This window comes from Argopecten irradians, chromosome 9, assembly GCF_041381155.1.
Source record: "Argopecten irradians isolate NY chromosome 9, Ai_NY, whole genome shotgun sequence".
In the NCBI taxonomy this organism is placed as follows: domain Eukaryota; kingdom Metazoa; phylum Mollusca; class Bivalvia; order Pectinida; family Pectinidae; genus Argopecten; species Argopecten irradians.
This window is the reverse complement of record NC_091142.1, coordinates 12,997,065-13,015,039: the sequence shown is the minus strand read 5'-3', so window position 1 is coordinate 13,015,039 and position 17,975 is coordinate 12,997,065. Positions and strand designations below refer to the sequence as shown.

Genomic DNA, 17,975 nt, shown 5'->3' with positions numbered 1-17,975 from the left:
CCGTATTTGTTTTCTTCGCTAGTGTATGCCATTTTCAGCCAATGAGATTACGGGAAATATTAATTCCGGAGCATCAAAATATTGCGCCGGCATTTTCGTTTTAGACCTGAAGTAAACAAAACAAATGCTGACTTAACACAAATAAGTTAAGCACAGGTTACTTCAAACGACGCGGAAAAGCAATGCCTGAAATAACTGTTCAACATGTTGTTTCATACAGCAGTGCCGATAAGGTAAAGGACCAAATAGACAATGCACTGAGGCCGTGTTCGCCAATGTTTTGTAAACAAAAAGCTGCAAACATTTTGACCTCGGGTTCAAAAGTTCGTTTCAGTATTTAACTGTTTGGATGTATTTTTCAAGAGTACTACAAACGTATAAAACAATAAGCAGAGTTATTTTACATTTTCTGTTTGAGTTTTACTTTACTTTGTCAGCGGTTGTAAAACCAGAAACATGTCACACATTTGAACACTGTTGAAAGGAAAGCATAGGGACTTGACGCATTTCATGAGGTTCTGTCACAGGCGTCTGTTTCTGGTTTGAATAAAAAATATAATATCATACGCCTACTATGTTCATATTATGTTGGGGACGTGAATTTGGGTTCAATTCTTAGTGGGAACACTCATGATCAGGAAAGTGCATTTTCCTGATTCTACATACTGGTACTTTTTATTTTATTAGGGCTTCCCAGCTGATAACTTGTTGAAAGCAGAAGGCACCCACAAATGGAAGACAACCGCTCCAGCTGATAAACATGCTACAGCTGTTCTTCAGGTAACTACAAAAGCATTAAATCACTGAAAAAGGATATTGTAAATTTATTTAAGGAGAACTGCATGGTGTCACCATGCTTATCTGTTATCATACCCAGTGGTCATCCTCGATGCTCCAGGGGTTCCGATCACTTAGGATCTCTACACACCTGGACTATCTCATAGTTAAACTGGAGGCAGTTCAATGGAAAAAATCTGAACCAATCATAGGCCAGCAAAAATTTCCTTTGAAAACTACAGAGAGAGTGACGCCCACCTTCATAGCAACACAGTTAACCACAGTGAACTGTTAAATGGCTCATTTGATGTACATTAAAGGACTAAATTACCTGTTCTGTTGCCTTCAGTTTTACTATGAGACAGTCCAGGGGTGTAGAGATCTTTGAATTAGCGATTGGAACCCCTGGAGTATCAAGGATGACCAGTAATTGAAAGTCATGGATGAGTGAATTATATGTTTATGAACATCTATGTAGGGATACTCTTCGAATAAAAAATCTTCCCATGAAATTAAAAATTATGCTGTTAAAAATGAAATGGCAAGATAAAATATGTATAGGTTTTCCAATGGTTTGTTGGTTTATTATTTGATTCATTAAGAAACAGCTTAAAATTATCACAAGGACATAGATATCAATGTATTTCTCTTTCATTGTCTAGTGTGTGTTTCTATGTAAGTTTTTTTCTTATGTTTTCTACAGTTTGAGAAAGCATCAAATATCCACAGCATTGACATCGGAAATGAAGGTTCGGCGTTTGTTGAAGTTTTGGTCGGCAAATCATCAGCCAGGGAGGACAAAGATTATCAGGTAATTCTGTCCCCTAAACCAAGCAAAATCTGTGTTTGCTTGCAATCTTTCTTTCTTCAATTTTCTTATGTTGTGAATTTTTTTTTTTTTCGTAAAGATTGGTTGCCATGGTACAAAATGGACGTAAAGAATGGTTGCCATAGTACAAAAAGAAGGGTATCTGATTGGTCAACAATAATAGATAGTGCTAGAAAAAAAAATATATATATATATATAGGGGTTATGAGGGGTACTGAACACAATTAATGATATGTCGTTGTGTCATTTAGGGGTCATCTGTAATGTTTCCATTACAAATCATTACTTGTTCCTGCTAACTGGACTTAGGCATTATATAAATGTAGACGAAAACTAGACCTAAAACAGTTATTGGTAAATGTGAAATGCTGTTTTACTATCGAGTGACTATTTTAGCATTTAACCTTACATCTATGCTTGTAATACCTTGTATAAATTGTAATGAGTGGAGGAAACCAATAGATAAAATTTTGATATGTCTTATGCTCCTGCCATAGAATGGCAGAGGGGTGTCATATAGGGTTATTCTTGTCCGCTGTCCAGCTTTATTAGTTGGAGGTGAGGGCATTGATATTGAACAGGTACTCCAACAATGTTAGAGGATAGCATGGCAGGACTCTTTTGAAACAGTATGTTGTGTCAAATAAACCCAGAAAAAAAGGCAATGAAAGTAGGACATTAATGTCTTAAGCCATTTCCAGTTCAGTTAACTTTACACCTGAGTTCATTGTAATATTTTGTTACAGGTATTGCTGGTGGCCTCCTCGTTTATGAGTCCCATGGACAGTCGTAACAATACAAACAGGAACAGCGTACGTATGTTTGGTAAAGAAAAGCTCTCCAAGACCACTGCCTCTGAAAAGTGGGATAGAGTGAAGGTCGTTTGTACTCAACCATTTAATAAGGTAAATACACAAAAGACGGTAAATATTTCTATAAGATGTACAAAGTGGACTATCGAATGAACGTAATCATTACATAACTGGCCCATCCAGCCATGTCATATGGCTTTTTCATAAATATCGTAAGACACGTGTGTAACAACACTATTGTGACGTCACAGGTAGTTTTGATGTCATAATCTATTTATGACGCCGCATGATAGTTTCAGTAGACAGAAACATCATATCTGAGCAGGATTTCTACTGTTTTATATAAAGACAAAATTAAATGTTTTGCTTATATTTCTCTTTTAAAATAAAAATTATGTGATAAATAGAATCTTACACTTGTGACTATGTCATATGAAATTCTACATTTATAATGATACTATAATTTCAATTAAGTATATATACCTTGGTAGCCTTAATTCAGATTTTTCAAAGTTAAATTTTACATTAAAATTTTTGTTTCGAATTAGCAGTTTTGGGAACCTGTTACAATCTGTGCATGTTTATTTAACAGACGTCCAGTTATGGTTTGTCATTTATCAAGTTCCATTCCCCACCAGCTCCAGGCGAGAAAAGTGAACCCGCTGTAAGTATACATCAACAATACATCAGTTTCAAGAAACCAAAACAACGTGGGTAAGGTACGATTTACTATCAATTAGTCCCACTTTCCAGTAATTGTGACATCATATTTTGTTGTGATTTTTGTGTCTATCTTTCACTGGATCGTGTACCTTCATAAATATATGTATAATAATGGAAAAAAAAATTTGCTTACTTTTTATCATTTATAGCACCATTTTCTTCATTTAAATACAAACTTTCTCAGCTGTTACTCTTTGATGGTATTGAATCAGCCATTAAATATAATTGTGATTAACTTTCAGCGGCAATGCTTTAATAATGAATGCTATATGATGACTGGATTTTCTTTAAAAGTTAGAATATTCTTAGAAATGTGTTATTTTTGATGCTTAAGACATTTTCCATTTAAGTATTTACAATTTAATATGATTATTCTGATTCTTTAGGTTGGTGTAAAAAAGCTTGGTGCCTTCTTAATCAAACCAGAGAAAGAGGATGACATACAGACCGGGTCAGCTTTCGCTAAACGATCAGAGGTCAAGGAAACTCCTCCGGCCACAGGTACAGTACAGTATGAGGCTTTGAATTCTTATCACAGTAGTCTAGAGTGCTTCTAACTTGCAAAATCATGCATTTGTTGTTTGGCTTACATTAATATATATGATGTCATTAAGTTTCTTTTTAAATATTGATTGCTGCATATTTTGCTACTCCTGGGCCTTCTTTCATCAACATTTCCTAATTTTAAAGGATATTCCTTTCTAACTTAAAATTCTTCATAGGAAAACATTTAATTCTAAAATCTTAAGGAAGGTTTCTTAACTTTTGTAATGCATAGGCTTTCCTATGTGGAATTTTAAGTTAAGGGATTCCTTTAATTTAATGAATATTGATGAAACTGGGCCCAGGATTCACAAAAATATAATCCTGCAAAAATAACTGGCAGGCCATATGGTGCATATCTCCTTTATTTTCATCAAGAACATAATTGTTGATATTCAAAATTTTTCATCCTGACTCTGTATATAATTCTGTCTCTAACAGGGGCAGCAGCGATCCGGGCAGCGTCCAGACTGTCGGAAGAATCCCGCTCTGCATCAATCTCATCTCCAATAGCTTCACATAAATCTAAAACCAGTGACTCGTCACTCAAGTATGAAACCAGTGAACCATCATCATCTTCTAAACCAAGCAGTCTAAAGGCAGCTCCCAAAATGCCAGAGGTAAATAAACCGTACCATTAAACTGGACCTTGAGAACCAATTTTGAGGAACCTCAAGTTTTTATCATCACAGCTTTTAACAGGATACTAAGCATGGTGATGGTCATATTTCACAGCAAATAAGACTCCTCACCCAGAGAAATAAAGGTGAAAGGTGGGGGGGGGAGGTCTTATTTGCAGACAATCTGCCTGATTACATCAATCTAATAGGTCACCATCTTGAATAAGTCGTCAGTCAGACGGTTAATAGCAAGATGTTCTAGCTTTGGTTATATTGATGAAGATGCGCAAATGAAATTCAATCAAATTTTAAGAAAAAAATATAAACAAAACCAGTAGTAGGCCTGATCTCAGAAAGGGAAACAGACTGTATTTTTGCACGAGTCTCATGAACATTCACTGAAAGAGGAAACATACATGCCCCTGAAAATTAAACAAAATCAACCAATCAAGAGGCGAAGGTTCTGATATTAACAGGACTGTAGCATGCATATGATTAATAGGTAGCAGGTGAGCAATGGAAACTGCTTGAGGCCTGGTTGTAATTGTTTTATAATTTCCGTGGTATGTGTTGTAGAACCGCAGTAAAAGGAAGCATGAGTTCAGTGATGATGTGGGTGGCAGTACAGACGATGACGACAATTCACCTCCGGTCAAACCTCCGATGAAGAAACAGTCCACCAGTCTCAGTTCTACTGCCTCCTCACTGAAAAGTGACACAAAAGCCACGCTGAAGAAAACCAAATGTAATTACGCTTTACCCAGAAATGTCTTGTCAAAAGATCCGTGATACATCAACAAGATGTTCTAAAATTGCCTAGTTAATGAAATTTTTGCTTGGATAGCAAGCAAAATAATACTGACTGAATGTTTATCCATTCTTATAGACAATTGTTATTAGCTATGTGTAAATGTTTTGGTTAATGTTTTACATGAAAACAAAAATGATCTGACAGAATTTGTACCTTTACAGCCGAACCTCCGCGTGAATCCCCTGCAAAGTCCTTCAAACGTTTGCTGGAAGGAGTGGTGTTTTCGTTGAGTGGATTCCAGAACCCGTTTAGGGGCGAGCTACGAGACATGGCCATGGAGATGGGTGGTGTTTATAAGGCTGACTGGGATAAAACCTGTACACATCTAATGTAAGTACAATGGTCATGGTAGCAGACTGGAATTTACTTATCTTATACACAGACAAAATTTCCTAACCTGAAATATTGACCAGAATTTCTCATGAATTTCTTTTCTGGTTAAAAATCTTACCTAAAATTGACAGATTCAGATTATGTTTGCCTGTGTACGATAGTGATTAGGACATAGGTTACTCCTGAAGACCATATAAAAGATTGAAACAGTTTGTTTTGTAAAATGAGTTTCAAATTACTGAAATATAAGTTATTCTTACCAGAAATGTTTTCTTTTACTGTACTGTGCTGTTTTGGCACTGGGTACTTCTGTCATTGTTTGAATTATTTTGTGTAATGGTAGAAATATTTGTGTTTGGTCACAGCACCAATAATGTGTAAACCAAATTTTATAATTGTTTTTATATATTTATTGTTCAAAAGCAACCACAAAAATATCAAAATTTTCTACACACATACATTTCATATTTTATGATATTGTGAAATAGCATTGATATTGGTTAAAAACAATAGCAATATTTGATTTTTAAACTGAACCTATAACAAATGCCTCTTTATTTCATCAGATGTGCTTTTACTAATACACCAAAGTACAACCAGGTGAAAGGGAAGGGACGGATAGTGAAGAAAGACTGGCTTCAACACTGCTACAAACAGAAAAAACGTCTGTCATGGAGAAAGTAAGTCAGATGTCAAAGTGTCAAATGGTTTTTTCAGTCTAATAGCATAGACAAGTGAATTACAATTATAGGTCCCACTTTACCAGTAATTGTGAAAATTAGGTTAAATGCAGAAAAAAAAACTTTGCTTACTTTTGATAATTTATAGCACCATATTCTTCATTAGATAAAACTTTCTCAGGTGTTACTCTTTGATGGTTATTGAATCAGCCATTGAATATAATTGTGATTAACTTTCAGTGGCAATGCTTTAATAATGAATGCTATGTATGAATGACTGAATTTTCTTTAAAAGTTAGAAAATTCTTAGAAATGTGTTTATTTTTGATGCTTAAGACATTTTCCATTTAAGTATTTACAATTCAATATATAATTATTCTGATTCTTTAGGTTGGTGTAAAAAAGCTTGGTGCCTTCTTAATCAAACCAGAGAAAGAGGATGACATTCAGACCGGGTCAGCTTTCGCTAAACGATCAGAGGTCAAGGAAACTCCCCCGCCCACAGGTACAGTACAGTATTAGGCTTTGAATTCTTATCACAGTAGTCTAGAGTGCTTCTAACTTGCAAAATCATTCATTTGTTGTTTGGCTTACATTAATATATATGATGTCATTAAGTTTCTCTTTAAATATTGATTGCTGCATATTTTGCTACTCCTGGGCCTTCTTTCATCAACATTTCCTAATTTTAAAGGATATTCCTTTCTAACTTAAAATTCTTCATAGGAAAACATTTAATTCTAAAATCTTAAGGAAGGTTTCTTGAACTTTTGTAATGCATAGGCTTTCCTATGTGGAATTTTAAGTTAAGGGATTCCTTTAATTTAATGAATATTGATGAAACTGGGCCCATTCACAAAAATATAATCCTGCAAAAATACTGGCTGGCTATATTGTGCATATCTCCTTTATTTTCCTACAAGAACATAATTGTTGATATTCAAAATTTTTCATCCTGACTCTGTATATAATTCTGTCTCTAACAGGGGCAGCAGCGATCCGGGCAGCGTCCCAGACTGTCGGAAGAATCCCGCTCTGCATCAATCTCATCTCCAATAGCTTCACATAAATCTAAAACCAGTGACTCGTCACTCAAGTATGAAACCAGTGAACCATCATCATCTTCTAAACCAAGCAGTCTAAAGGCAGCTCCCAAAATGCCAGAGGTAAATAAACCGTACCATTAAACTGGACCTTGAGAACCAATTTTGAGGAACCTCAAGTTTTTATCATCACAGCTTTTAACAGGATACTAAGCATGGTGATGGTCATATTTCACAGCAAATAAGACTCCTCACCCAGAGAAATAAAGGTGAAAGGTGGGGGGGGGAGGTCTTATTTGCAGACAATCTGCCTGATTACATCAATCTAATAGGTCACCATCTTGAATAAGTCGTCAGTCAGACGGTTAATAGCAAGATGTTCTAGCTTTGGTTATATTGATGAAGATGCGCAAATGAAATTCAATCAAATTTTAAGAAAAAAATATAAACAAAACCAGTAGTAGGCCTGATCTCAGAAAGGGAAACAGACTGTATTTTTGCACGAGTCTCATGAACATTCACTGAAAGAGGAAACATACATGCCCCTGAAAATTAAACAAAATCAACCAATCAAGAGGCGAAGGTTCTGATATTAACAGGACTGTAGCATGCATATGATTAATAGGTAGCAGGTGAGCAATGGAAACTGCTTGAGGCCTGGTTGTAATTGTTTTATAATTTCCGTGGTATGTGTTGTAGAACCGCAGTAAAAGGAAGCATGAGTTCAGTGATGATGTGGGTGGCAGTACAGACGATGACGACAATTCACCTCCGGTCAAACCTCCGATGAAGAAACAGTCCACCAGTCTCAGTTCTACTGCCTCCTCACTGAAAAGTGACACAAAAGCCACGCTGAAGAAAACCAAATGTAATTACGCTTTACCCAGAAATGTCTTGTCAAAAGATCAGTGATACATCAACAAGATGTTCTAAAATTGCCTAGTTAATGAAATTTTTGCTTGGATAGCAAGCAAAATAATACTGACTGAATGTTTATCCATTCTTATAGACAATTGTTATTAGCTATGTGTAAATGTTTTGGTTAATGTTTTACATGAAAACAAAAATGATCTGACAGAATTTGTACCTTTACAGCCGAACCTCCGCGTGAATCCCCTGCAAAGTCCTTCAAACGTTTGCTGGAAGGAGTGGTGTTTTCGTTGAGTGGATTCCAGAACCCGTTTAGGGGCGAGCTACGAGACATGGCCATGGAGATGGGTGGTGTTTATAAGGCTGACTGGGATAAAACCTGTACACATCTAATGTAAGTACAATGGTCATGGTAGCAGACTGGAATTTACTTATCTTATACACAGACAAAATTTTCTAACCTGAAATATTGACCAGAATTTCTCATGAATTTCTTTTCTGGTTAAAAATCTTACCTAAAATTGACAGATTCAGATTATGTTTGCCTGTGTACGATAGTGATTAGGACATAGGTTACTCCTGAAGACATATAATAAGATTGAAACAGTTTTTTTGTAAAATGAGTTTCAAATTACTGAAATATAAATTATTCTTACCAGAAATGTTTTCTTTTACTGTACTGTGCTGTTTTGGCACTGGGTACTTCTGTCATTGTTTGAATTATTTTGTGTAATGGTAGAAATATTTGTGTTTGGTCACAGCTCCAATAATGTGTAAACCAAATTTTATAATTGTTTTTATATTTATTGTTCAAAAGCAACCACAAAAATATCAAAATTTTCTACACACATACATTTCATATTTTATGATATTGTGAAATAGCATTGATATTGGTTAAAAACAATAGCAATATTTGATTTTTAAACTGAACCTATAACAAATGCCTCTTTATTTCATCAGATGTGCTTTTACTAATACACCAAAGTACAACCAGGTGAAAGGGAAGGGACGGATAGTGAAGAAAGACTGGCTTCAACACTGCTACAAACAGAAAAAACGTCTGTCATGGAGAAAGTAAGTCAGATGTCAAAGTGTCAAATGGTTTTTTCAGTCTAATAGCATAGACAAGTGCAATTAAAAATTAGGTTAAATGACGAAAAATAAATTCTTTATTAAATATACACTGTATATTGAAAGGACTATAAATGTATGGTTTGTTATCCCTCAATATTCAAACTTGTTATTTAGGGATATTGTTAAATTTTAAACATCGAGTACATTCTATATATAAATGATATCAATGATATGATCATAGTCGTGAATGATCATAGTCATGAATGATCATTGTCGTGTATTGATGCAGCTGTAGTTACTATCATGGTAACTATCCTAAAAATGCCATTTTGCAGGTGTAAAAATCTTGTCAATATCAGCTATTTTTGTGATGTTTTTTGTGATACAAGAACCAATTCAGTGCTATTTGATATGACATTTCCTTGTCGTGATAGGTATAGGCTTGGTGATGCTGATTTCTCCAGTGATGAAGAAGAAGAGGAGGAGGAGAAACCTGCTATGATGAAAACATCATCCAGTAAACACAAGGATTCAAATGATAATGATTCACATAGTAAACACAGGGATTCACATGGTAATGATTCACATAGTAAACACAAGGATTCACATGGTAATGATTCACATAGTAAACACAAGGATTAACATGGTAATGATTCACATAGTAAACACAAGGATTCATATGGAAATGATTCACATAGTAAACACAGGGATTCATATGGTAATGATTCACATAGTAAACACAAGGATTCATATGGTAATGATTCACATAGTAAACACAAGGATTCATATGGTAATGATTCACATAGTAAACACAAGGATTCATATGGTAATGATTCACATAGTAAACACAAGGATTCACATGGTAATGATTCACATAGTAAACACAAGGATTCATATGGTAATGATTCACATAGTAAACACAAGGATTAACATGGTAATGATTCACATAGTAAACACAAGGATTAACATGGTAATGATTCACATAGTAAACACAAGGATTAACATGGTAATGATTCACATGGTAAACACAAGGATTAACATGGTAATGATTCACATAGTAAACACAAGGATTAACATGGTAATGATTCACATAGTAAACACAAGGATTCACATGGTAATGATTCACATAGTAAACACAAGGATTAACATGATTCACATAGTAAACACAAGGATTCATATGGAAATGATTCACATAGTAAACACAAGGATTAACATGGTAATGATTCACATAGTAAACACAAGGATTAACATGGTAATGATTCACATAGTAAACACAAGGATTCATATGGTAATGATTCACATAGTAAACACAAGGATTCATATGGTAATGATTCACATAGTAAACACAAGGATTTATATGGTAATGATTCACATAGTAAACACAAGGATTCATATGGTTATGATTCACATAGTAAACACAAGGATTTATATGGTAATGATTCACATAGTAAACACAAGGATTCATATGGAAATGATTCACATAGTAAACACAAGGATTCATATGGTAATGATTCACATAGTAAACACAAGGATTCACATGGTAATGATTCACATAGTAAACACAAGGATTCATATGGTAATGATTCACATAGTAAACACAAGGATTCATATGGTAATGATTCACATAGTAAACACAAGGATTCACATGGTAATGATTCACATAGTAAACACAAGGATTCACATGGTAATGATTCACATAGTAAACACAAGGATTAACATGGTAATGATTCACATAGTAAACACAAGGATTAACATGGTAATGATTCACATAGTAAACACAAGGATTCATATGGAAATGATTCACATAGTAAACACAAGGATTCATATGGTAATGATTCACATAGTAAACACAAAAATAGTAAACATAGTAAATGAACAAAACGCGCCACAACTAGCTGGAACCAGCTAACTACGGTGTCTAAGAAGAGGTAACAGGTAAGGTAACAAGGATTCATATGGAAATGATTCACATAGTAAACACAAGGATTAACATGGTAATGATTCACATAGTAAACACAAGGATTAACATGGTAATGATTCACATAGTAAACACAAGGATTCATATGGTAATGATTCACATAGTAAACACAAGGATTCATATGGTAATGATTCACATAGTAAACACAAGGATTCATATGGAAATGATTCACATAGTAAACACAAGGATTAACATGGTAATGATTCACATAGTAAACACAAGGATTAACATGGTAATGATTCACATAGTAAACACAAGGATTTATATGGTAATGATTCACATAGTAAACACAAGGATTTATATGGTAATGATTCACATAGTAAACACAAGGATTCATATGGAAATGATTCACATAGTAAACACAAGGATTAACATGGTAATGATTCACATAGTAAACACAAGGATTAACATGGTAATGATTCACATAGTAAACACAAGGATTAACATGGTAATGATTCACATAGTAAACACAAGGATTTATATGGTAATGATTCACATAGTAAACACAAGGATTCATATGGTAATGATTCACATAGTAAACACAAGGATTCATATGGTAATGATTCACATAGTAAACACAAGGATTCATATGGTAATGATTCACATAGTAAACACAAGGATTCATATGGTAATGATTCACATAGTAAACACAAGGATTCATATGGAAATGATTCACATAGTAAACACAAGGATTAACATGGTAATGATTCACATAGTAAACACAAGGATTAACATGGTAATGATTCACATAGTAAACACAAGGATTTATATGGTAATGATTCACATAGTAAACACAAGGATTTATATGGTAATGATTCACATAGTAAACACAAGGATTAACATGGTAATGATTCACATAGTAAACACAAGGATTAACATGGTAATGATTCACATAGTAAACACAAGGATTAACATGGTAATGATTCACATAGTAAACACAAGGATTAACATGGTAATGATTCACATAGTAAACACAAGGATTCATATGGAAATGATTCACATAGTAAACACAAGGATTCATATGGTAATGATTCACATAGTAAACACAAGGATTCATATGGAAATGATTCACATAGTAAACACAAGGATTAACATGGTAATGATTCACATAGTAAACACAAGGATTAACATGGTAATGATTCACATAGTAAACACAAGGATTCATATGGAAATGATTCACATAGTAAACACAAGGATTTATATGGTAATGATTCACATAGTAAACACAAGGATTCATATGGAAATGATTCACATAGTAAACACAAGGATTAACATGGTAATGATTCACATAGTAAACACAAGGATTCACATGGTAATGATTCACATAGTAAACACAAGGATTAATATGGTAATGATTCACATAGTAAACACAAGGATTCATATGGTAATGATTCACATAGTAAACACAAGGATTCATATGGTAATGATTCACATAGTAAACACAAGGATTAACATGGTAATGATTCACATAGTAAACACAAGGATTCATATGGTAATGATTCACATAGTAAACACAAGGATTCACATGGTAATGATCACATAGTAAACACAAGGATTCACATGGTAATGATTCACATAGTAAACACAAGGATTCATATGGTAATGATTCACATAGTAAACACAAGGATTTATATGGTAATGATTCACATAGTAAACACAAGGATTCATATGGTAATGATTCACATAGTAAACACAAGGATTCACATGGTAATGATTCACATAGTAAACACAAGGATTCATATGGTAATGATTCACATAGTAAACACAAGGATTTATATGGTAATGATTCACATAGTAAACACAAGGATTCATATGGTAATGATTCACATAGTAAACACAAGGATTCACATGGTAATGATTCACATAGTAAACACAAGGATTCATATGGTAATGATTCACATAGTAAACACAAGGATTTATATGGTAATGATTCACATAGTAAACACAAGGATTTATATGGTAATGATTCACATAGTAAACACAAGGATTCATATGGTAATGATTCACATAGTAAACACAAGGATTTATATGGTAATGATTCACATAGTGAACACAAGGATTCACATGGTAATGATTCACATAGTAAACACAAGGATTTATATGGTAATGATTCACATAGTAAACACAAGGATTCACATGGTAATGGTGTTACAGGTTTGTAAATTTTAATATGTTGTTAGGCAGCTTATACATATATCCAATAAACAACATGCCATTGTGTGACTCCAATATACTGTATAATTGGTAATTTTCGCATGTGTAAAACTTCGTTATTTACTCTTTGGTACTTTTTCGTGAGGGCTTATATTCATGAATTGTATTTATAGCCTTTTGAAATCATCATTCACATGATGGGTGTAAAAGGAGAGATATTAATTTTTTGCGAATGGGGATGAATCTGCTAATTAAGCAAAAATAAAAAATAAAACGCTAATATTAGTAAATATACAGTAACATGCATTCTGAGCTTTTGGATTAAAAACAATTAAGTGCTTTATATTCTGATGACTGTCAATAATTTTTGTCAGAGAGTTAAAATGTATAGTGTACCAGTAGTTAAATTTTATTTCAGGTTCAAAGGATGATAAAGCCCCTTTAAAGAAAGAATCAACTCCTAAAAAGATAGATGCTGGAGGTAATTACACAATGTTCATTATCATTAAGATATAGGTCAATACCAGCGAATACTGGTAAGTAGGGGGAAATGAAATTAAAAAAATAATGGTCACTCTATAGTCTGGCTTTCATGATCTTTATGATTAAACCACAATCATAGCAATCTCCTGCGAATTTGTGTAAATATCATCCTTGCAAAATAACCAGTTACTAGGTGTCTGTATTTTGTCAAATGTTCTTTTAAATCATATTTTTTTTCAATAGGTTATTTTGAATTATTTATTACAAATAAATTTGTACAGACTGAAGAGTAATCTGACACTAGTTAATGATTTATGAACTACTACACAGAAATATATATTTTTATGTTCCAGTGTATGATAATGACACAGATGTGGATTCAGGGGAAGACACCGAGGATGAAGTTAGAAGGTATAAACAAAAATCACAAAGAAAAAATTTATATAATAAAGATCTAACTCATTTAGCAGTAAGCAACATGTGTAGTATACAAAAAAAGCATGACTGACAAAGGTATTTTTATTCTTCATTTAACATTACAGTCATCAATTATATGGTTCAAAGTTCCCAATGATAAAAAAAAATTCTTATCATAATCAAGTAACATTTCAAAACTTGCCTTTGAATTTTATGCAAGAAAATTAATGAAAATCAGTCATACTTGTTACGGCGTTAACTTTAATATTGAGTCTAAATGTTTTAAGATTCTAAAATTGTTTTTGATATCAGTCTACTTTTTTAAACCTTTTCCTAATTAAATTTCTTTAGAATAAAACAAAAAATGGATCAGGACAAAAAATCAAAGACAGATGATGTTGACATGTACGGAGATTCAACAGACGAGGATGAACCACCACCTAAAAAAACACCACAAAAGGAAGTTAAAATGGAGGCAGACGACGATGACAAAGACTTGGAACTTCCGGAACTTCCAGATCTCTTCACCAACAAGAATTTCTTTCTATATGGAGATTTTTCTGTGTCAGAGAGGCGTCTAATTATCAGATACATAACAGCATATAACGGGTAGGTGAACAAAGTTTATTCTGTATTTGCATATTACAGACTTAGTTATCTGCCCTTGCGGGTACATATTGATTGAGACATCATCAGTTTAAAAGGAGAATGACATTATATTGTTCAGAGAAAATGATGTGAGTTTTGCTCACAAAACAATGATGTTACAATAAGTACCTACCCACATTGTAGATAACTCTGTAATATGCAAAGACAGAGTACAGTATGTTAGGAGAAAAAATTGAGACAAGGCCAAAGTCTGTAACAGTGTAACCATTGTGTAATTTCAATTTCAACAAGATTTTACTGAATAAGATATTTTTGTCAAATGGATTGGATGTTAGGCTATCCCGGGCCCTTTGAAGTCGATTCCTATGTTAAATCTAACGAATTGATAATTTTCTATAGTATTCTACTCTTAGTTGTTTTCAAAATTATCTCATTTTTTGTGTGCATTATACCAAAATAAAACAATACAACCTGTATTAAAATCATGAAGATGTTTATATCAAGCCATGACCAAGATATAGCTTGCTTTAAGAGTTTTATTCAGAAATTACTGTCTATCCAAGTTAAAAATTTGTTTAAAATTGAGTCATACGATGCATTACATTATGTTTGGTTAACAGAGAGCTGGAGAACTATATGACAGATAAAGTGAATTTTGTTGTAACCTACAATAAATGGGATGACAATTTTGACGAGGTAAGATAATTTATGGATCATATATCAATTTACTAATTATTGAAAAATGATATTACTTTTAAATCGGTTCATAATTATTAACGAATGGTTAGTTCAACTTTTAAGCCATGCAGTATATTGTCTACTTAAAATTTCACTTTTGAACCAATTCATAAATACATCTTTCTAATTTGGTAATTTAACAAAAAGATTAATTTTGTTCATTTTAAGCGATGAAGTCTCATGTATTGTCTACTTCATAGCACCATGCAGTTTCTGCATCTCCATTGTCTAGAAAGCTGCCACCTCTGAAAAAATTACTAATATCAATCTTTTTACTTTATTTGTATCAGGCTCTGGCAGATAACTCCGAATTAGTGTTTGTGAAACCAAAGTGGATTTACTCATGCCATGAGAAAAACAAGACTATGCCTTTCCAGCCTTACATTGTTGTGCCAGACTGAACTACTGTAGACCTTGGTTTTGATTAACTCAGTGTATTTATAGACAGTGTGGAAGATATGTTCATTTGGTGTAATATGACATATTATATAACTGGCAGCTGTTAATTCTTCCATAAACACAATTCACTGGTATTAATTGTTAGAAACAACAGGCATTTGATTTGGTTGGATGTAATACAGTAAATTAAAGCTGCTGCAGTTAAGTTGAAAGAAAAATTGGTTTTCATTGAATACATGTATACGATGTATTAATACCCTAGTACCGTATGTCAAATGTATTTTTGTTAACAAGGGAAAATGCACACCTGTTCATCCTTAACGAAAAATATCCATGTAAGCTATACACCCACAGAACATGTTTTTGCACATTGTATGAATGAATCATATCATGTAATCAACGATAATTCTGTTGTCTCAGGAAAATATTTATTTTTATTCATATTTCATTATTCAATAAGAATTTGTTACCAATCATAGATTAATTGTAATTTGAAGAGAATTATTCCTGTGTCCGAGTACATATTCCATCTTTACGTATTAAAAAATGATTTGCCCATGCATGCATGACTGTGAAATTATGTGTTTGCAAGTATAATGTCAAATTTTTCAGTGAAAACAATATGAACTTATCTCACAAAAAAAAGTCACAATAGTGATACTTCCTGCAAGGGAGATAACTGTAATATACGAAAACCAATATTCATAATTGTTAAGAGTGTGCATGTCAGTCTGTGTCATGCAATATAGATAATTGTTACAATGAAATTAGTGCAATGATTGTTCACCAACCTGTCCTGAATCAGAGTTACCTCCCTTTGTTTTGCTCTGTCGGTATCTGCGGACTAAAACAAGGGAAGTAACCCTGGTAGATCAGAATGATAGTCAGTAGTTTCAAAGTGAATAGAATTAGACTTGTAGTAGGAGCCAGAATTACTGAAAGGTACTCCCAAGTAGATTTTTTTTGAGAAAATATTGATTGTTAAAACTTTATTGATTATGTCAGATAACAGCTCATTCCACTGTGCATTAAAATTGTTAAGTTTAATATTAATAAATGTATCATTGGTTATGATTTGTTTAAAACCATGCATATATAGAGACAACTTCAATGCGAATTGTAACTTTTTTTCAATAAAGTACAGTACATAAATGTAGCAAACTATAGCTACCCGATAATTGATGCAAAATTTGTAAAATGCTGTTGGTGATGTTTCTTAATCAAGGAACTGATAAATTTTCCGTTTGTTATTGTATTGTATGATGAAGATTTCTGTTTATAGTTATTGGTAATTTTTTGTCGTTTAGTCTTTCTGTATTGTGATATCTGGTATGTAAATTTTGTATAGGCACCAGACGTATTACCAGGTATTGAGAAAATTGGCGACTATTTTTTAATACATGTTGTTAGAAAACAGAACTTCATTATTCATGTAATTAATAGAAGTAAATATAAATAACAATAAATTTCAGCAATTTGTATTTTTTCTGCACATATCTCCAAAGCTGATCCAAACACAAATTTGAAGACCAGATTTACACTGTATATTGGTTAACTGCAGTTAACTACATGTACCTGGACCTCTCTGTTATAACACAAGCTAGAAATATCAGAATATCTTAAAAACAGTAAGGCCACATTATGTGTATGAAATTTAGACTGTATCAATGTGGGCAACACTACCAGGTATGTATATACCTGCCCTGCCATTTCCAAACAACCTTAAATTAAGATTTATTATTTTTATTGTTTATTACACAGCAAAAAATATTAACCTAGATTACATTGCTACATTTCAATAAGCTCTATCTATACACTAAAGGCAGTCTCTGTCTTATCATGATGTTTTGTTCAAGCTGAGGTCAATGTCTAGACAAGTGCTAGTTATTTTCCTGGTCAAGAAATCTTTTGTTTCTATGTAAATTAGTATGCATACCAGATCCAATCAACAGGCTTGTCCACTCTAACCTTTGTAAGGACCCCTATTGATTAGGGGCCAAACTAAAAATAGTTGTTATTAGAATATGTGCAAGAACCAATCGTGGCATGTATAATGCACGACGTCAGACATACAGATGCAAC

The 17,975-nt window shown here is 33.2% G+C and overlaps 1 protein-coding gene across 1 annotated transcript; it reads left to right on the top strand.

The window, feature by feature from the left end:
- Window positions 1–56: 56 nt before the first annotated feature.
- LOC138331515 (DNA repair protein XRCC1-like) lies at window positions 57–17,132 on the top strand. Its single transcript, XM_069279196.1, has 16 exons — window positions 57–233; window positions 688–780; window positions 1,481–1,588; window positions 2,353–2,511; window positions 3,011–3,082; window positions 3,528–3,642; window positions 4,126–4,304; window positions 4,881–5,049; window positions 5,277–5,445; window positions 6,015–6,128; window positions 9,550–9,689; window positions 13,666–13,728; window positions 14,084–14,141; window positions 14,499–14,756; window positions 15,377–15,452; window positions 15,785–17,132. The coding sequence occupies exons 1-16, from the start codon at window positions 183–185 to the stop codon at window positions 15,893–15,895; spliced, it is 1,935 nt and encodes a 644-aa protein (XP_069135297.1). The 5' UTR covers window positions 57–182; the 3' UTR covers window positions 15,896–17,132.
- Window positions 17,133–17,975: the final 843 nt, after the last annotated feature.

Bases quoted from the DNA above. Each gene is read 5' to 3' on its own strand.
- LOC138331515 (XM_069279196.1), top strand. From the start codon at position 183: ATGCCTGAAATAACTGTTCAACATGTTGTTTCATACAGCAGTGCCGAT. The intron at 3,083-3,527 runs GTAAGTATACAT...CTGATTCTTTAG, and splicing joins GCGAGAAAAGTGAACCCGCT to GTTGGTGTAAAAAAGCTTGG. The intron at 5,050-5,276 runs GTAATTACGCTT...GTACCTTTACAG, and splicing joins CACGCTGAAGAAAACCAAAT to CCGAACCTCCGCGTGAATCC.